At 37.7% G+C, this 21,348-nt stretch overlaps 1 protein-coding gene across 1 annotated transcript in view; it reads left to right on the top strand.

Moving 5' to 3' along the window:
- Positions 1 to 21,348, top strand: part of LOC129722725 (uncharacterized) — a 232,909-nt gene that overhangs the window by 142,988 nt on the left and 68,573 nt on the right. The window contains exon 8 of the mRNA XM_055676415.1: positions 23 to 155. Coding sequence (XP_055532390.1) covers positions 23 to 155 — 133 coding nt within the window. The remainder of the gene's footprint in view (positions 1 to 22; positions 156 to 21,348) is intronic.

Genomic DNA, 21,348 nt, shown 5'->3' with positions numbered 1-21,348 from the left:
TTTCTTTTCGTTTTCGTTTCAGGTATGGAAGCTATTATGTCGGAGTTCTTCAACGATACCACAACCGCCTTCTACATCATTCTGGTGGTTTGGTTCGCCGATCAATATGACGCCGTGTGCTGCCACACGTCTGTCACGAAACGTCACTGGTTAAGGTAGGTGGAAACGCTGTTTTTCTTCGGTCGCTCGTTTTTCTGTTGTTGTGTTGAACCGAGGAGAGGCACCTAATTCGTTTTAAAAGAGCTTCATTTTTCCCGCTCCCTTATCTACCGGCCCCATTTAACCGGGTCTATTTTTCATTTGAGCTTCCGAGAATTCAAGATCCGTGCCTGTTATGATTGAGGATGTAGTTGGGGGACGCGGGGGAAAATGTTTTTTTTTTTCTCCGCAGATGACCGACCTGCACAGGTGCTGTTTGGCTGCCTATTTTTCGCCTGTCCGCCTTTTCCGTGGTGCCACCGTGCTACGCAAGTAGCGTTCAATTCATATCTGTCATAATATTTTTCCGTTGCGTTTTATCTTATCAAAACAGCAGTGCTATTTGTTTCGCTTTTAAGTGCCGCGAAGAAAACAAAATCAAATCATCAAGAAAGTTTTTAACCATTGCTGCCTTCCGTTCTGGAGTGGTTTCAAAAGTTGCACTATTGACTGGTTTTTATCTGATTTGGAACTCGAGTATGGACTCAATGAGGTTTCAACTCAATTTTTGTATCGTTTTAAGACTGTTTTCTGTTTTAGGTTTACCTCAACTATGCTTTGATTTTTGAATTTGGTCTTTTGACTACAGAATGGTAAGACAACCCCTCCCCCCCCCATCCACGGAATAATATTAACTAAAAATGTTGGTGACGGAATCAAAAATAAACGTCAGTAATACGGGATAAAATCATGAAAAAAGAAACTGACCTTTTTTATATTTTCTTTCATACAACAGTAAACTACTTCACTTCAACTCAATCAAATTTTTAAAAGTACTATTAAAACATCATCATCGTAATTTTAGCAAACATTTACTTACTGGCGAGGCATTTCTTTTCCCCTTTTGGGTCGTATCGTTTCTGCAAATATTGAATCATGCCGATCCACTTACAGACTTCGCCAGCCGATACATTTTTTTCAAACCCCTCGGTACGCTGTAACCTTTTTTCCCGCACCTCAGGGACTATGCAGTAATTACGTAAATATATTGCCAATTTCTTTTTGTCATCACATTCCACTTCCGACTTTTCTAAGATGTATTTTTTTATTTGAGAAACTAAAAAAATGCATACGCTTCTCCGCCGTCTTTTGCCGTCGCAATTTGTGCATGTTCCCTCAGGCCCATCTCACATTTCCTCTCCACACCGGACCACACCAATGACTGGATCAAGTCGAGTAGAGTATGGAAAAGGAATTTTTCTAACTTACTTAGTTGGCAATAACGGCGAGGGCTCATAATTTATAAGGCCATCTTATTTCTTTTTTTTTTCTCGTCCGGATCCCGTTCACAGTGACACACCCGGAACAGGAACGACCGAGCCCAATATTTGCTCAGATCGATTCGTCGTCTCTCGAACGTAAGTTTCGGTGCTCGAGTGGGGGTGACGGTAACGCACATTCCGTCATCGCCAGCCCGGTTCGAGTGTGAGGTTGCTTTCACATTACCCATTTAGAACCTCATCATGTGGGTGGAACAAGGCGTGTCGGAATATGGGGCGATAGGTTTTTTCCGTTGAAAATTGGGTTCATTGCGTTGGTAAACAATGACGGGAACAGTGTAGAACAGGCGCTAGCTGCGAATAGCCTTTGGATTGATTCGAAAAATATTGCAAACTTAAAAGCGACCGTTATTAAATGTAAGTTTTTTTATTTAGATTATACATAGCCGTGTACCTTGCCTGTTATTTTTACACTTGTTCAGTCATAATGAATTCTTTTCATGTAAAACCATGGCTGAGAAGTGTCGTAGCGCTGAATCTGGCGGGGATTGGAATCGATTACAACATTTTCCGGAAGAAGTTCCGAAGTAGGAACAAGCTGCAAAAGTTGAACCGTGACAGGCCGTTGGAGCCGCTCCGGCTCGTGGCGAACTATTGCGTTAAATCCGTTACGATCATCGGCGGTATAATCTACGATACGTTCCGTTCCGTCGGACTCCACCACTCGATACTGACCCTGGACGCGGTCCCCCTGGCGACTCTCGTGTTGACTTTTTCGATCTCCAGTTGTTGCGTAGTTGCGCTCTGATTGTTGACTTCGATCCTGATCTGTTGTAATGGATACTCCGCTGGCCATTGCAAACACGGTAATTAAAAACATCAGCTCGTTTCTCGAACTCGTTTCTATTAGGGAAAACTGCAACTTGACCGATTTCGAACAAATCTTACCTTAATCGCCATGTTAGTGAGTGTTTTGGCGAACTTCCGCAGCTAACTGATGCGCATTACATGTGAGACGTTACTTATTTATACCATATCACCGTAACAATCCGCATTCATTAGAACTGTCTTTGCGAATAATAATTTTCATTTTGGTTGCTTAGCGAACTGTAACAACGTCAGCATCGAATTTCTTTTTCACACCTGATGCAGGACAGCAACTGGGCGGAATCGTCACTGAGCATTGAGCATTATCCGATGGTGAAATATTTTCCACGTTAAACTCACGCACGAGAGCAGGAAGTGAATGTGTTAATGGCGGAACTTTGTAACTTGAAACTCCCACTGCTCGAGAACTTGTTCTCGCGAACAACTACGAGGCAAGAGCTCGGTGTTCGAGATTAAGTTTCATAGTTTATTCTCAACACCGGCTCAGTTCTGATACTGCACATTCCGAAACCATGTTCCGCGATAGTTAGGAATTTTCAAGTAGAACGTTGAAGCTCGCATAAACGATTTCTTCCCTCATAGCAGATATGTTGGCGAAAGATATATTCCGCTTGTCAAAATCGCAATTGCTGATGGAAGAAGGCATACGAAACTCCTAAATCCCATCTATCACTCATTGAAATTTGATTGCTTCTTCAAACAATCGATTTCTTGCACTCCCGCGGCATCTCCGTGACATTTTGGAAAGCTATACGGCACCGTGGAAAACAACGGTTTCGTTCGTTCTATCTGTATCGGATTTACCCTCGGCGTTATGCTTTTTTCTTTTTTTCCGCTGTTTCCCTGCTTGCGCTCTATAGCTATCAACAAAACGTACAAACAAACAGATTAAATCTTTGAAACAACGCTGCTCCTTATGAAATCGATTGTTCTTCAGCTGAAGAGTGCAATATATTGTAGGTAGCAGAGATTGAATATCGCCCCGAGAGCAGCAACCATGGGAAGCGAACTGTTTCGTAATATATCGAATGATTGAAATCGACAGTGAACCTTCATTACTAGCGAGATAAGACGGTGTATCTAATACGGTGTTTCTCAAAATCTCAACACTTACACTTAATTTCTGGCAATTATAGTTAATTAACGAGATTCAATTTGAATTGAAGGAATAATCATCGAGTTATTTTACTTATTAGGTCTGGAAATTTGAGCACAATTAAGTCTCAAAAATATCGATTTTCTGTATTGCTTAGATGTAACGTTCACGGAGAATATACGGATTAAACAATAAATTTTTTCTGCCCTTCTCACCATAGGCGTAGTCGGAATCAACCAGGATTCGAAATAAAGAGAGAGTGAGGTTATGTTTTTAAAGTTATTCAGACTTAATTCAAGTTGAATTAAAAAATAGAAATAGAATTTATTTATTCGTTTTAGAACAAAACCCAAAAAAGCTACGCTTAGCTTAGGTAATGTATTATGATTGGAACAGTCTGAAAATGTACCATGATCGGAACATTTTTTATATTCGAAATTACTCCATTAAATAATGGAAAAAAATATTTCAAACATTCAGCAAAATCATCAAGCAACTTCTCCTGAAGGTGTTCAAAGAGATTGTTAAAGTAATACTATTTTTTACTAGTTTTAAAAAATGATCCATTTTCAAACAAAATTTTCCCTTACAATTGCTATTATGCCTTAGGCGTCGTACACAAATTACGTAATGCTAAAAATCTAGATTTCGGACCCCTTCCCCGCCCTATGTAACGACAGGTAACGTTCGACATGACTCCCCCCTAAAATTACGTAACACTGATCAGCCTGACCCCTCCTCCGAAATTTTCAATTTCGAGCAAACATCATAGTTACGTAACTGTCTCTACTACACCCCTCACCCTCTCCCATACGTAACAATAAACGCAGACTCAACCCCCTCCCCCCTCTTCATGCGTTACGTAATGTGTACGACGCCTTATTTGCAAGCACTGATAATGGAATCAAATATCCGAAGATTGCAGTAAATTTTTCCGTGAAATGCTTTCAGAACATTTCAATTTCATGTAGAAACACTTTTTGTGCAAAATATTTGCGTTTAAGTTGGAATTATTGATGAAGTGCGAAGGCCTGGGGTGACATTGCGCATTTCGTTCCGAGTAACTCGATCAAAACTAAATGTTCGCTGTTGGGCGTTATGTTTCGTTTTTCGTATTTTTTCGACTTTGCGGGCTAGATGAGTCGACGAACAAATGACAATGACCGCTACTTTTGAGCTTAAAGCAAAACTGGCAGTATGTGACGTGCTCGAAAATAGCGAAAATCGTTCGAATCGAGCTGCACATATCATGATCAGAACAGTTTTCAATCATAATCGAAACAGCTTACTTCTGAGGCTTTACCGTTTCACTTTGCCTGTTTTTGATATAATGATGGATTTCACGTAGGTACAGTTCATGAAAAAGTTTTTGTTAGAAAAACTTTTTTTTTCCTTGAGAACAATTTTACGTGGCTCCTTCTCGAACATTTGTGAATAAAAAAAAAATCTACTATTAGCACAAAATGACATCATTAACTCATAGCAACATTTGTGCAAAGTTTCTGCCAAATTAAAAATGACATTTAAAAAAATCACAATTGGTACCAGGGATGTTACGGATGTGATTTTTCAGACGTCTGCAGATGCGGATGCGGATGCGGATGTGTGATTACGGATGCAGATGTTGATGCGGATGTAAATTTTCATGCGGATGCGGATGCGGATATTCCGCATTTGCGGATGCGGATGCGGATGCGGATATCCGTAACATCCCTTGTGTTATATTTTGCTTTTTTCACATAACCATGCCCCTCCCCAGTGCAAAAGTTATTTGGGCGAGCAGTAAATACACCAAGGAAAATTTTTCTGCAATATTTTATGAAGCGATATTTTTTTTCAATATCCGCATGGTATGATGCTGATGCGGATATGTGATTCCGGATGCAGATGTTGATGCGGATGTCAATTTTCATGCGGATGTTCCGCATTTGCGGATGCGGTTGCGGATATCCGTTACATCCCTAATTGGTACATATACAATGGAATGGCTCTATTACAAACCTTCTATCCTTACTGACGCCATATCGATGGGACATCAGACTAATACCATATACACGGATCTTTCTACCGCCTTCAATACAATTAATCATGCCCTCACTATAACTAAGTTGCATAGACTGGGCATTGGTGCTAATGTTTTCATCTGGTTTCATCTGGCCTTAGCAATCGTCGGTTAGCAGTCAATATATCCGCTTTTATTTCCGAGAAGTTCTCTCGATTGATTGATCTTAATTTTAACCTCTAGAGTACCCCAAGGAAGTCATCTTGGACTCATGAATTTCTTACGGTACTTCAACTTTTTCCTTAAATGCACATTTGCCATTTTGTGCTATTGGTTTATTTTTTTTAACTAATTTTTGAGAAGCTATTGTAAAATGCTATGTTGGGATGGTTTTTTCTGTTCTTGATGTAATGATGGATTTAATGTAGGTACAATTCATGGAAATGTTTTTGTTAGAAAAACTTTTTTTCCTTGAGAGCGCCCATTTTGGAATGTTAAGAAAAGTTTTAGCCAATTACCTTATCTACCTAAAAATACTTGAATTCAAATAAATCTAAGATAAAAAGGCTGTTCCGATTATGATACATATTTGTTTCCGATCTTGATTCACCCTGTTCCGATCAATGTACAAATTCTATGATTAGATAAAATGAATTCGTCAGGGATTGACTATAAATTAATGTTACTGTAATTAAGACAGATAAATTGTTTCGATAAATGCAATTTGTTCATGATTCAATGCGATATTAATGGTGAAAATGTGACATGAAAATGTATGTACTTCGAAAATATTCTTAATTTTTCCGATCATGATATATTCAGGGTGTTCGGGAAAAACCTGGAAAGTCAGGGAATGTCAGGGAATTCATTTTTCGATCAGTGAAATCAGGGAATATCTGAACTGAAAAATAATCAGGGAAAAATTTTTAATTTAGACGCGATTTTTTTTAAATCGTTCTTTAGCGCGTGAAAGTCTGATGCGGTGCCTTAAATGTTCGGTTTCAGATCAGATCGAACACTTTTTTCACTGGGATTTCAGAGTTGCGTATATCTACGTTGCACTTTTTTGTGCTGAGTGATGAAAAATATCAGGGAAATTAATGTTATGTATTAGGGAATATCAGGGAATTTAATTATGAATATTCATTCACCACCCTGTACATTACCTTACTAACATTACACTGTCGAAAAATTACAGCCCCAATCAACCAATGTGTCCTCTAAAAGCGCACAATAGTTGCTCTGACTCCGCACAAAAAAGGTGTAAAATGCATAACGCAACAGTTGACAACATCCTCGACTTTTGGCTTTTGTACATCACCTCTGTTCCGGAAATATATTGAATGCATTTCAGTTATTTTCGTTGTTTTTTAGAAACTGAAAGTGGTCATCTTCGAATTCAAAATGGTGTCCAAGGTCAATGTTTGGCTTCTATACATCATTTCGATTACGGAAATATCCATATGTAGTAGTATTCTGTTATTTTCGGCTGTTTCCCAGAGGTTGCCATTTTATAATTCAAACTGGTGTCTGAGGTCAATTTTTAGCTCCTTGCATCATTCTGGATCCGGTGATACACATATTGGGTGGTATTTGGTCACTTCAGGCTATTTTTCAGAAACCGTACGTCGCCATCTTGCATTTTAAAATGGCATTTGAGCATGAGCGCATGAGCGTCAATCTGGTTGAAGAAACATTCATATTGTGTGGTGTTTTGTCATTTTTGGCTGTTTTCCAGACACCAGAAGTCGCCATCTTATAATTCAAAATGTTGTCTGCATCATGACAATCCCAGAAATACCCATATTTGCCGCTGTTTTCCAGAAACCGGAAGACGCTATCTTGAATTTCAAAATGAAATGGCATTAGGAGACAATTTTTGGCCTCTGAGCGTCAAACTGGTTGAAGAAACACTCATATTGGGTGGTATTTGGTCATTTGCCGCTGTTTTTTGCAAACCGGAAGTCGCCATCTTGGATTTCGAAATGGCATTTGGGAACAATTTCTGGCCTCCGTGCGTCAATCTGGTTAAAGAAACGCTCATATTGGGTGGTGTTTGGTCATTTTAGGGTGTTTTCCAGACACCGGAAGTAGCCATCTTACAATTCAAAATGTTGTCTGAGGTCGATTTGTGGCTTCAGTGCGTCACAACATTCCGGAAATAGTCATATTGGGTGGTATTTGGTCATTTGCCGTTGTTTTTCAGGAACTGGAAGTCGCCATTTTGGATTTCAAAATGGCATTTGAGCATGAGCGCATGAGCGTCATTCTGGTTGAAAAAACATTCATATTGTGTGGTGTTTTGTCATTTTTGGCTGTTTTCCAGACACCGGAAGTCGCCATCTTATAATTCAAAATGTTGTCTGAGGTCGATTTGTGGCTTCAGTGCGTCATAACAATTCCGGAAAAACTCATATTAGTGGACAGTTTTGGCCCCTGAGCGTCATTCTAGCTAAAGAAACACTCATTTTGGGTGGTGTTTGGTCATTTTCGGCAGTTTTCCAGACACCGGAAGTCGCCATCTTACAATTTAAAATGTTGTCTGAGGTCGATTTGTGGCTTCAGTGCGTCATAACAATTTCGGAAATACTCATATTGGGTGGTATTTGGTCATTTGCCGCTGTTTTTCAGAAACCGGCAGCAGCCATCTTAGATTTCGAAATGGTATTTGGAGATATGCCAGAAGAAGGGTGTCGAAACATTATGGACATGTTTGTTACACCTAAAAACATTCACTTGCCAAATTTGGTTATATTTGCTTGATTGGTTCTCGAGCTGTGCGAAATTTGAATATATTTGTTACCCCTAAAAACATTCACTTGCCAGATTTGGTTCCATTTAGTTGGTTAGTTCTCGAAATAAACAGAAATTTGTGTTTCATTTGTATGGAACCGCTCCCTCACAGAAGAACCATTATGGACACATTTGTTACCTCTAAAAACATCCACATACCAAATTTGGTTGGTTGATTCTCGAGCTGTGCGAAATTCGTGTTTCATTTGTATGGGCCCCCTCCCTTGTAGAAGAGGGAGGGGTGTCAAACCATTATGGATATATTTGTTACCCCTAAAAACATTCACCTACCAAATTTTGTTCTATTTTCTTGGTTAGTTCTCGAGATGTGGAGGAATTTGTGTTTCATTTGTATGGATCCCTTCCAGAAAAGGAAGGGGTGTCGAACCAATATGGACATATTTGTTACTCCTAAAAACATCCACATGCCAAATTTGGTTCCATTTGCTTGGTTAGTTTTTGAGATGTGCAGAAATTCGTATTTCGTTTGTATGGGACCCCTCCCTTCCAAAAGAGGGAGGGGTCTCAAACCATCATAGGAACCTTTCTCGGCTCCTAAATCCCCTACATACAAATTTTCACGTCGATCGGTTCGGTAGTTTCCGAGCCTATATGGATCAGACAGACAGACAGACAGACAGACCGGACTGCATTTTTATAGGTATAGATTTGTGTGTTTTTCCAAAGAAATCTTTTTGTTTCAAGTTGTATATTTTTTTGGAAGGATTAAAATACTGTCTACAATCAAACCAATCGTACTGGTTTTATTTCATTTTCTTCATTTTTCTGGAAAACTTCTGTCTTTTTTCATTTCTCCATGATCGGCCAACCATCAATGTTTAGCTAATCTTGGGCAGTTTTTTTCGATTTTTTGAGAATTTTCTCTTAAAAATTTTTTCTTTCAGCGAGTATATTTTTTCCAGTAAGACAAAATTATTATCTATTACCAAAGACGTCATACCGGTAAAACTATCGTAGCTTCTCAAAAAAGAGTCGTGATTCGAAAATACTACAAGGTATACAGCCCTAGGGTTGCATGAAATGAATGGTGACGTGGGACTAAACACTGTAATTAGGGGATTTTTGTTACAAAATATACAGAGCCTGCAGACAGAATCAAGGTGTTTGCTCAGCGACTGTACGTGTTTTTATTTTCAGCCTCCCCTGGAAATCAATTTTTTGAAATATATTCAACAACACTCGAAAGAAAATCGTATATATTTGGCGATATTAGTATTAGCCTGTAGTATTTTTTTGTGCAAACAACATGTATTTAACAAGGCACATGGATATGATCTTTTTGAAAAAGCATCAAGAATTTCTTGTGATGCGTCAAAGTCAGAATTAACTTTAAAATTAAATTAAGTCGCAACGGTTTGCTCGTTATACCAATTAACGACTTAAGCAAAGTTGTGGACAGTAATTTTGCCTTTAGAGGAAAAAGTAACTTCGCAGGACAAAAAAAAAACAAGAGTGTACTTTTTCAAGAAATCCAATTTTCAAACATTTGATTTTTTTTCTACGGAAACTCCACAATGTTAGCTTAATATGGATAGTCTGTACTTAGAAAATTAGAAAAACTTAAAATTTTCAAAAACCATTATATTTTATGCAGTTTCTACCTATTATGGATAGACAAAACCATTATTTACAATTTCAAAGACACCATATCGATCAAACAAACCGTTTTGGCTCTAACAATATATTACCATTATTCGAAACTCGGCTCAGGGAAAGTTATTCCTAAAGTTAAATATCCGTTAGCGCTTTGTGCTGACCAGGGTTGATATTTGTTGACACTCTTGAGTGAAAGTGAAAAAAAGCATCCATAAACCTTTTTTTTCTACAATCCCTTCAGAGTTCTCCCTTCCCGTTTTTGCATGGAAGTGAACTGTCAAAACACCTCATTATATTTCATGCGATGGAAGCAAGACAACAAAATCACTTTATCAGTTAACGAAGATTGTCAAGGCATCGGTCAGTGTCAGTGAAAAAGTGTTTCGGTGAGGTTCATTTTGGTTGAGTGGACTGTTTGTTTTTCTTTTTCGCTTTGAAGTGAAGATCATTTGGTTGGATTTGTCGTCAAATTTTATTCCGTAACCGTGAACGATGCGCGTGATCTATTTCATCTGAGTATAACAGCACGTTTCTAGGACGAAAATCTAGTGTATCTAAAAGAATGCTGCGTTAATTGGAAGTGAAAATTGAAAATGATTGGCTGTAATTTTCGAAGAATTTTGCTGGGGAAAAAAACAATTTTTACGTGACTCCTTCCCGAACATTTGTGAATAAAAATATCTACTATTAGCACAAAATAACATCTCTAACTCATAGCAACATTTGTGCAAAGTTTCTGCCAATTAAAAAATGATATTTAAAAAAATCACAATTGGTACATATTTAATGGAATGGCTCTATTACAAACCTTATATCCTTACTGACGCCATGTTGATGGGACATCAGACTAATACTATATACACGGATCCTTCTACCGCCTTCAATACAATTAACCATGCCCTCACTATAACTAAGTTGCATAGAATGGGCATTGGTGCTGATGTTTTCATCTGGTTTCAATCATGCCTCAGCAATCGCCGGTTGGCAGTCAATATATCCGCTTTTATTTCCAAGAAGTTCTCTCGATTGATTGTCAGGTTGAAATCAAGGTTTAACCTCTAGTGTACCGCAAGGAAGTCATCTTGGACTTATGAATTTCTTACGGTACTTCAACTTTTTCTTTAAATGCACATTTTGTGCTATTGATTTATTTTTTTAAACTAATTTTTGAGAAGCTATTGGAAAATTATGGGATAGTATCGATGATTACAAATATTTTTAGAGCCATAACGGTTTTTTCGAACTAATTTCTACTTTTAACAACGGCTTTTACCGTTTACATTCAAGTTCATTAAGGCAGTCAATGTGTGCAGCAGAGGAAGCGAAAAATGAGCGAACTGGAAATATGATACAGATTTGGAAAAACATACCGCATCCAGACGGTACTTGAACTTGCAATCTCCCTGTCTCCGGCATGGTGTTTGGACCAATTAAACTACGGGGACTGTGGTACATTCCACTGCCAACTTATTCTATTGCTCTCTCCTAACTACACACACTGCTAACGGTTTGTTTGATCGGTATGACGTTTTCGGCAAAGTTGTGTATAGTAAATTTTATCTCTCCGAAAAAAATATACATTCTTAAAAATATTTTTTTTTTTAAATCTTGGGGAAAATTGTCTTTTTAGGAATATGTGCAGTTTAAACATAAAACTTTTCCGACATGTTCCAGAAAACGAACGAACTTAACTACTCTCAGAGAAATGTACTTTGTTTAAGCCTTTTAAGAAAACCCATATGAGTGGAACACTTTCATTTCATTTTTGTGGAAGAAGATTTAAAAAAAAATATTGTTACTAAAGTATCAGATTTCTTACAAAATAAGATGGTATATAGAACAGTATAAAAAAATAACAAAAAAAACAGGGTACAAATAACAGGTTTTGATTTGGTCATATGGAAAAATACAAAATCGTATCAAAATATGTTATTTATATTTTGTGTTGATAGGATTTTGTGATTTTTTAGTTATGCTCTTCTGATCGGGTAACCTTTTGACGTCAAAAAAAAAAAAAAAAATTTGAATTTTGAATTTTCCATTAATAACACCGTTAAAACAATAATCCAACAAACAATTTGAACTTGAGAGATGTTGTTGTCGAAATTTGGTTCACTAGAACAAAAAAATTGCAGTGTTTAAAAAGCGCGCATAATATGTGAAGATTTTAGGAAGCAGTATTCATTCCCAACAACAAGCGATAGAAACCAGCCAAACAATTTTGTAGACACTTCTTCCGATAATTGTACATTGAATTTTTCTCTCTCAAAAATTGATTGAACAGCTAAGGGAAATAATTAACATCTTTCTAAGAAATAATATCTCTCCTCAACAAACTTATTATGGAAGCGGCTAAGAAAGGTAGGAGTTTGTATTAAGGTGAAACCTCATTGAATCCACAAATGGCCGACTTCGAGTCACCACTTCGAATTTTCGAAAGCACAAGACTCGGAAATAGTTATTGCGTTCCCTGTGAAAATGCTATTTAATGTGTGCTGTAGTGAAGCAAACATAAAATAGAATTTTCCTAGGGAACGCAATGAGTATTTCTGAGTCTTGTGCTTTCGAAAATTCGAAGTGGTGACTCGAAGTCGGCCATTTTTGGATTCAATGAGGTTTCACCTTGTACTGTTGAAGAAAACCCACCGAAACAAACCGCTGCCGAAGTAGGCCGGTACCCATCGTGCACAGCAAAATATTCCAATATTAATTGATTATATTTCAATCAAAGCGGATCACATACCTAAGGAATCACGGAAAATATGTTCATAATGAAAATTTCACTTTTTGCCGATCGAATGCGATTGTGTGAACACGAAGATACACCGAATGGCGGGGTTATTTTTCGCCGCTAACAAAGCAACAAAAGCTTCCGATCGGCTGCCGTATTGCAATTCATCCTTTCACAGAGGGGAATCACGGGATGTCCGACTTATTCGCGCGTGAGTGGAAAAATATGTCAGGCATAAAAAAATTCCTTTCAATGTTTTGAAGCGTAAAGTGACATTATAATCGAAACGGAATAATATGCAATAATTACAACAATAATAAACTGCCGTGTATTGCCTTCTATAAGAAGCTTTTTACTGGCTCATAAAAGTCCGCTAGGGTATGGGTACTTATTGTAATTCTCAACCATAAATCCCGTGCTGTTTCGTGATTGCAGCTTGTCCTAGTCGACAAATGGTGCCTCTTGCAGTTAGAGAAACTTGGCGACAAAAATCAAAGACCCACGCAACTAGCAAAGAGTCACCATTAACAACAAAACCCAGCACCCCACTCAGAGGCAACAAGTGTCACGGTGACTCGCTGCCAGAAAGCGAACGGTTTCATAATACGTGCTTGTTAGGAAAAGTATGACGGTTGGCCCATTGCGACTATTGTTCGGTGAAAACTCGCGTAGCTATTTCCTCATCCCTGGCCAACTCTTGTCGATTTCTACTCGGAAAGCGTCAAGGGAATTTTACCAATATAGCTATTCGACCATAATGACTTTATTGAAAACGATTACTTATTCATCAAAATTGTTACCATTGCTCAATCAGAACAGGGAAACGGAACATGTCGATTGGCTTCCGTCGCACCTCGCCACCACTCTTTCCCTTTCTTCGCCTTTCTCGCCATCGCCCGTGTTATTTGAGCAAGACATATTCTCAAGGGGTTTCCCTAGGCAACGGGTCCGAAATTTCCGCTTTCAAGCCCGAAGAAAACCGTTAGAAGCAATCATGCTTTTCGGTCGACCACCAAGTCGCCACTGCTGCCATTGCTATGTCATCAAACGTTGATTGAAAAAGGTGATTCTGATATAATTTTACGACGGTAAGCAATCAATTAAGGGACGCCCAGAGGTATTCATTCTCGGAATTGAAATTTCAACGCCATCCCACATCTTGCATGCTGCTGGCGGGGTACGGACAGGCATGGGTTACATGATTGCGAACGAACATAATCGGCCTAGGTGTAATCCCTTAATCCATACTCATTAAACACAGGATACCACATTGATTGCATACCAATTTGTTGACTGTGGCATGTACCCCGGCGCAACAACCTAACCTAGCGAGCAGATTTTGCTACAGTCGTCATGAAAGGACGGACAGAACAATCTCTCGATGGCACATCTCATTAAGTAATGCAAACCGTAGGCAATAAAAGTGAATATCTTTCCATTTGGTTCAGTCTTGGACGATTTAGCTTGCTAAATTGAGTTGCTCAAGAAGGAATGTTATTATTTAATATATCGTAAAATAAATCAATTGGAATGTAGAACACTGTTCTCGAAAAGAGAAGCGAAAGGTAGAGATCGAACTTATTTGTTAATATGATTGTTTCTAAAGAAATCAACTATTCATTACTTCACATCTTCGATCACAATAGATCTAATCTCTGGTCGCAGTGATGAGTCCACACAGGATTCATTACTTCAAATAAATATGGAAATTTCTACTTATAACGTTAAGACTAAGACTGGTTGCAATTAAAAAAGGGTTTTGATATGCATTTTTTTCTGAGAAACAGCGTACTTCTGATCTCTAGAACATTTTTGGTGATAACCTGAACGCTGATAAATCCTCCAGAACAACAATTAAAAAATTATGTTATTTTCCGAGAATCGGAAGTCGCCATCTTGGATTTTGGAATAGCTTCTGGGGTTCGTTGTGGGTCTTTTTGCGTCAGAAATTTTAGGGAATTTATTTTTCGATTTTTAGAATTTCCTTCAAATGAAAACGGAAAAACAATTAAGGAAAAAAAATAACCTAGACATGATAATTTTTAAACGGTTGATTAGCGCTAAAACAGAGGCTTATACGGAACATCTACTGTTTGGTTTCATATCCGATCGAACACTTTTTTCACTAGGATTTCAGGATTGCGTTCATCTATAATGCGTTTCTCGTGCTGAATGCTAAATAGTACAAGGTAAACTATTTCGACAAACCGTTTAGATGCAAGATTTATTTTACGTCGGTGCAAGCACGCCTAGCACGAATGCCACAAGTAGACACCAACCGCCTGCTGTGATAAATTCTCTATATCAATATCAGAAAATTTTTTGAATCTCCCCGTCCTAAGAGGTCAACTAATGTTTGCTGCCATGAATCCAGACTATTTTGATGTCTCGAATGTAAAGCTTTTCTGAAAAGTCCGTAACAACTTACTTCATCAGACAATTTAATGATCTGCTGTGAGAATGTTTTTGTTCAATTTGATGTCTTGAAGGAAAACATGCTGGTAAATACAGGCAACAGCAAACTTGATAAAGCACGTACAACACTAACAGCGGTACGTGATTTACCAAGCCGAGCCTAAGACGAGAGTCAAACAATCGGTGATTGGTGCTCGTCTTCGGTACAGCACGCAACGAATAAAGAACAGCATCGCACAGCGAATATCTCTTTTATTAAAACTTTGTATCTAACATTGCAATTCATACTGTTTAGTCCTACGTCACAATTTCATACAACTTCTAGTGCTATACAGGGTGTTAGGGAGCCTACTTAAAATCCTTCAAGGGGTGATAGAGGACCCTATTTGATGAAAAATATCCTTCTACGCATATGGTCAAAATTTAACTACTGCAGAGTTATTCACTTTTTTCAGTTTTCAATTATATTTGTCTTTAATAAGGTCTAGCACAAGAAGTATGATGGCTAGCTCAATACTATTGGTATCGTTGGAAAGCTGAAAATCTCGTACTGAATAGTGTCCTTAAAGTGTCGAATTAGAGAGTATAATAAGCACTTAGAAAGAAACAAATGTGAAATCAAATGTTTTTTGAGAACAAAACTGCAATTCTATCTCTGAAATGTGTGATAAACATGGATATTGTTGTTAACCAAATCGAATATTAAAGTCTATCCTACAAGTTGTTTTTTGACACTAGGTATCTAAGTCTTCTAGTTAAGTTGCTATTCCACTTTAAAAGCAATAAGCTGCGCCCTTATTTAGTGTTGTAAGATTAACAATTTTCCAACAGAATTGATAAGGCTATCATTATTCTTGTGCTAGTCCTTGTTAAAGGCAAATATAACTGACAACTGGAAAAAGTGAATAACTCTGCAGTTGTTAAATTTTGGCTCATTGTAGGATTTTAAATGAGCTCCCTAGCACCCTGTATAGCCCTAGAAGTTGTATGAAATTGTGACGTAGGACTAAACAGTATAATTTATAGTGTTTGATACAAAGTTTTTGTGTAATCGTACGAACGGCAACATGAAAAAGATATTCGCTGTGTGAGGCTGTTCTTCATTCGTTGCGTGCTGTACCGGAAACGAGCATCAATCACCGATTGTTTGACGCTCGTCTTAGGCTCGGCTTGGTGATCACGTACCACTGTTAGTGTTGTGCGTGCTTTATCAAGTTTGCTGTTGCCTGTATTTACCAGCATGTTTTAACAATAACATTCTCACAGCAGATCATTGAATTGTCTGATGAAGTAGTTTATTACGGACTTTTCAGAAAAGCTTTACATTTGAGACATCAAAAAGTCTGGGTTCATGGTAGCAAACATTAGTTGACCTGTTAGAAGGGGGAGACTCTGCCAAATTTTTTTCTTATCAGAGTAAAATTTTTCTAATCAGAGTCGTAAATAATCATTTCGTGATCTTAAGAAATACACTGTAGGAAAACTAAAAAAAGTGTTTTGACAATTTTGTTTTGTTCTTATTTGTTCAAATTCAATTAACTATTATTAGTTAGCTTACAGTGTGTAGTTTTTGTAGAAAGAAAATTAGATTAAAAGATCTAAACATATAAAAATGCAGTCCAGTCTGTCTGTCTGTCTGATCCATATAGGCTCTGAAATTACAGCACCGATCGGAGTGAAATTTTGTATATAGGGGTGTCGATGCAGCCAAACAGATTGCAGGAAACTGATTTTGACAGCTTTTATTTTAACTGAACGTTGTGCTTCAAATCTATAATTATTATAATTGGTATTACACATTTAGTTATTCTTTTTAGCTTACATTCAGTGTTCCTAATTCGTCTCCTGGCTGCTGGGCACGTTTTAAAGTTTTTAAATATTAAAGTTTTTAAAGTTTTAAAATAAATTTATAATTTATTTTAGATAAATTCACTTTATTAGATAAACACGTCTTGCTGCTGTCGCCTCTGGACTTAGAAACCAAGAGGACCAAGAGAGACCGATCACCTGACAGCTCAAACGCTTCCGACGCAGATCGTTAACATTTGAAGCGCCGCTTCGACGGTTGTTAAGCGCCCTTCGGGATCATTATTAACCGGGGTGGCTAGTTCGACGGATCCCCGCTAACAAGGGGTTTTCGGGACCGGGAAAGGTTACTAAGATAGTTCGAAACCCCTCCCTCTTCTGGAAAGGAGGGGTCCCATACAAATGAAACACAAATTTCTGCACATCTCGAAAACTAACGTTCTCGAGAACTAATCAAGCAAATACAACCAAATTTGGCATGTGAATGTTTTTAGGCGTTACAAATATGTCCATAATGGTTCGACATCTTAGTAACAATATTGGTTTTATCAAAGTTTCATAGCGCTTAATACAGCCAAAAGAGCGCTATAAAACTTTGATAAAACCAGTTTTGTTACTTGGGATACCCCTTCCTTTTCTGGAAGGGAAAGGTTCCATACGAACGAAACACAAATTTCTGCACATCTCGAGGACTAACCAACTAAATAAAATCAAATTTGGTTGGCGTGCGAGCAGACCGATCCAAGCGCCAAAAACTTTATTTCGAGTTATCGGCGATCGAAGTTTAACCACCCCGTATATTTCCTGCAAACTGCTGCAAAGAAATTTGGTTATAATACCGTTATAAACTGTTCAAATGATTTCATTTTATCATGAAAGATAGATTATCAAATTTAACATCCACTGGTGTTAAAAACTCAATTTTTAAAAAAATGGCGCTTGGTTCGGTCTGGTCGCACGCCGACCATTTGGCAGGTGAATGTTTTCAGGGATAACAAATATGTCCATAATGTTTTGGCACCCCCTTTCCCCTTTCTTCTGGAAGGGAGGGGTTCTATACAAATGAAACCAAAATTTCTGCACATGTCGAGAACTAACCAAGTAAATGAAACCAAATTTGGCAGGTGAATGTTTTTAGGGGTAACAAATATGTTCATAATAGTTTGAGACCCCTCCTTCTTCTGTAAGGGTGGGGTCCGTACAAATGACAAACAAATTTCGCACAGCAAGAGAACCAATTAAGCAAATACAACCAAATTTGGCAGGTGAATGTTTTTAGGCGTAAAAATATGTCCATAATGGTTCTACACCCCTCCCTCTTCTGGAAGTGAGCTGTTCCATAGCAATGAAACTCCAATTTCTGCACATCTCGAGAACTAACCAACTAAATGAAATCAAATCTGGCAGGTGAATGTCTTTAAGGGTTACAAATATGTCCATAATGTTTTGACACCCCTGCTTCTTCTGGAAGGGAAGGGTTCCATACAAAAAACACAAATATCTGCACATCTCGAGAACTAACCAAGTAATAAATATGTCCATAATGGTTTGAGACCTCTTTTTTTATAAAGAAGGGGTTACATGCAAATGAAACATAAATTTCTGCACATCTCGAGAGATAATCAAATAAATGGAATCAAATTTGATATGTTGAGGTTTTTGAGAGCAAAAAAAATTTTCATGGTGGTTTGACACCCTTCCCTATTCTGGAATAGAAGGCTCATACAAATGAAACTCAGATTTCTTCACAACTCAAGAACTAATCAAGTTGATGGAACCAAATTTGGCATGTAGAGGTTTTTGGAAGCAAAATATATTTTCATGATGGTTCAACACCCCTCCCACTCCTGGGTTGGAGGGCTCTTCTCAAATCAAACATGAATTGCTATGGTGGTTTGACACCCCTCCGTACTCTGGAAGGTTTCTAATATGGGTGTTCTCGGGACCAGAATAACGCCCAGAGGCCAGAAAATGTCTCCAAATGGCATTTTGAAATCCAAGATGGCGACTTCCGGTTTCTGAGAAACAGCGGAAAGTGACTAAATACCACCCTATATGGGTATTTCCGGAATCGTAATGATGCATTGAAGCCACAAATCGAACTCAGACATAGATGTGCAACTTCCGGTTTCTGGAAAACAGCTAAAAATGGCCGATTTCCATCCAATATGAGTATCTCCGGAAACAGAATGATGCACAGAAGCTTAAAATCAATCACAGATACCATTTTGAATTCTAAGACTTCCGGTTTCTGGAAAACATCCTAAAGTGACCAAATACCACCCAATATGAGTATCTCCAGAACCAAAATGATGCAAGGAGCTAAAAATTGACCTCAGACAACATTATGAATTGTAAAATGGTAACTTCCGGTTTCTAGAAAAAAAAAGCCAAAAATGGCCGATTCCCATCCAATATGAGTATCTCCGGAGCCAGAATGATACACAGGAGCCTCAATCGACCACAGACACCATTTTGAATTCTAAAATGACGACTTCTGGTTTCTGTAAAAACAGCCGAAAATGACCAAATATCACCAAATGTAGGTGTTTTTTAAATTAGAATGACGCTCAGGGACCAGAAATTGTCTCCAAATGTCATTTTGAAATCCAAGATGGCGACTTCCATTTTCTGAAAAACAGCCCAAGATAATTAAATACCATTCAATATGAGTATCTCTGGAAAACAATCAAAATAACTGAATACTACCCAATATGATTTTTACCGGAATCAGATTGATGCCAGAAAAACAGCTGAAAATGACCGAAAACCAATCAATGTGAATATTTTCAGAATAAAGATGATGTACAGAAGCCAACAGTCGAGGATGTTGTCATCCCGATAAAACCAATCATTTTAAACGGTTTTTCTTTTGACCTTGCTTATATACTATGGTCGATTTACGTGCATTTGCAGACTATAAACAAACCACAGGGAATCAATGAATTTGGAATGTTTAAAATTATTCAATTAAACCGGGTTAGTTAGTATTATATATAATTTCAGACCCGATTATATAGAGCAGTGATTTTTTTTTTTTAATTTCAAAAATGACTTATCTGTGGCTCATATGCCTTAAAGGAACATCCATAAAATACGTAGGGAGGGGGCAGTGTGGCACAGCGGTTCAACTCAACCGGAAAATTTTGAAGATCTATACAAAAGTAGAGAAGGTCGAAAATACATATTTTTGTGCTACGTAATTATTGGACGTTTCCTAATTGATTCATGAATTAAAAAAAAACTAAAAAAATTAAAAGTTAATTTAAAAAAATTTTCAGCTTTTGTTTATACATGACACTAAAGCTCTTGAGTTAGGCCTTTACCATGCTGAACACCATTCGAGCAAGGGCCTTGCCGCAGGTTAATAAACAGCTCTACTTACGGCTCTCGCTTGATCGCTGGCGTTGGCGTTCAGCCTGGCAAAGGCCTTGCTCTACAAAACGTCATATTCAGATTTTTTCCTAGCGATGTTGAGAAGAGTAGGAAGACCCTTAAAACTGACAATTTTTATAAAAAGCATGCGTTATTTTCGTCATGTTACCTCGTTGCCCCGTACAATGCACTTTGAAGTACTTTTATTGTAGAATAATTGTTAGTTTACACACTTTGTTATTGGACTTTTTGTGATTTGGACGTTATAGGACATATCATCTTTAGGGCTGCTACCTAACCATAATGAAAAAAAAAATAAAATTATTCAAAACTTCCTACCTTGAATAGACAAACAAACGCTGAAAATTTCAGCCCAATCGGAGAACATCAAAGCAACTCGAAGTGCCCTCGAAATGTCAATATTTGCATCCGTTAGGGCGTGATGTCAGCTGTTTAGTAGTACGTGACATATGATTGACAGACGAACACCTGGTATTTTTAACTGAGTAGAGTACCGTCTGCCGGGGTGAGATTAGGTCAGGAGGGTGAGATTGAGCCATAACGGGAAATGTTCGTATGTGAAATTACTTAAGATTTCTAGAACATAATGCCTCTAACTCAATACTATATGAAACATGACATATTTATTCACAATTTAAAATGGAATATAGATAACATTAGTGGACTGCTTTACATGAATAATGCTTCGAAGTACAGGTTGAAAAACACGCGCAAATAACGTTACCAAAACAAGAGCTTTTAAATTGTCTTCTGCTATGAATAATTATCGGTGAATAACGTGGTGAATATGAAAAGACATAATAATGTTTAAAAGGAAAATAATAAAAACCCTCTATCAGATTCGAAGCACATAATGTTCTTTGCAAACAATATTAAAAACAAATATTTCAATTCTTAGAACGAAAAGAGAATGGTTTGCTCCTTTCTACCAGTCGTAGGGTTTTGATCCCACCAGGGTGACGTGAGGAATCTTCTCCACCTAAGCGGATCCTACTTTAAATTTTTACGAACGAGAAAGTTTCCCTACCCTTCCTGTATTGCATTTTCCATGCCATTACATGCATTATACGAGTATCCTGTTGCATTCTTCTGCATAGCAAGAGCGTTAGCAGCGAAAAGTCACACTATTGAATTATCATCATAAAAAAATCTCGCAAATGTATAATAAATTTTTCATATCAAAGCT

Source organism: Wyeomyia smithii, chromosome 2, assembly GCF_029784165.1.
Source record: "Wyeomyia smithii strain HCP4-BCI-WySm-NY-G18 chromosome 2, ASM2978416v1, whole genome shotgun sequence".
Taxonomy (NCBI): Eukaryota; Metazoa; Arthropoda; class Insecta; order Diptera; family Culicidae; genus Wyeomyia; species Wyeomyia smithii.
This window is presented reverse-complemented; position numbering and strand designations above follow the sequence as displayed.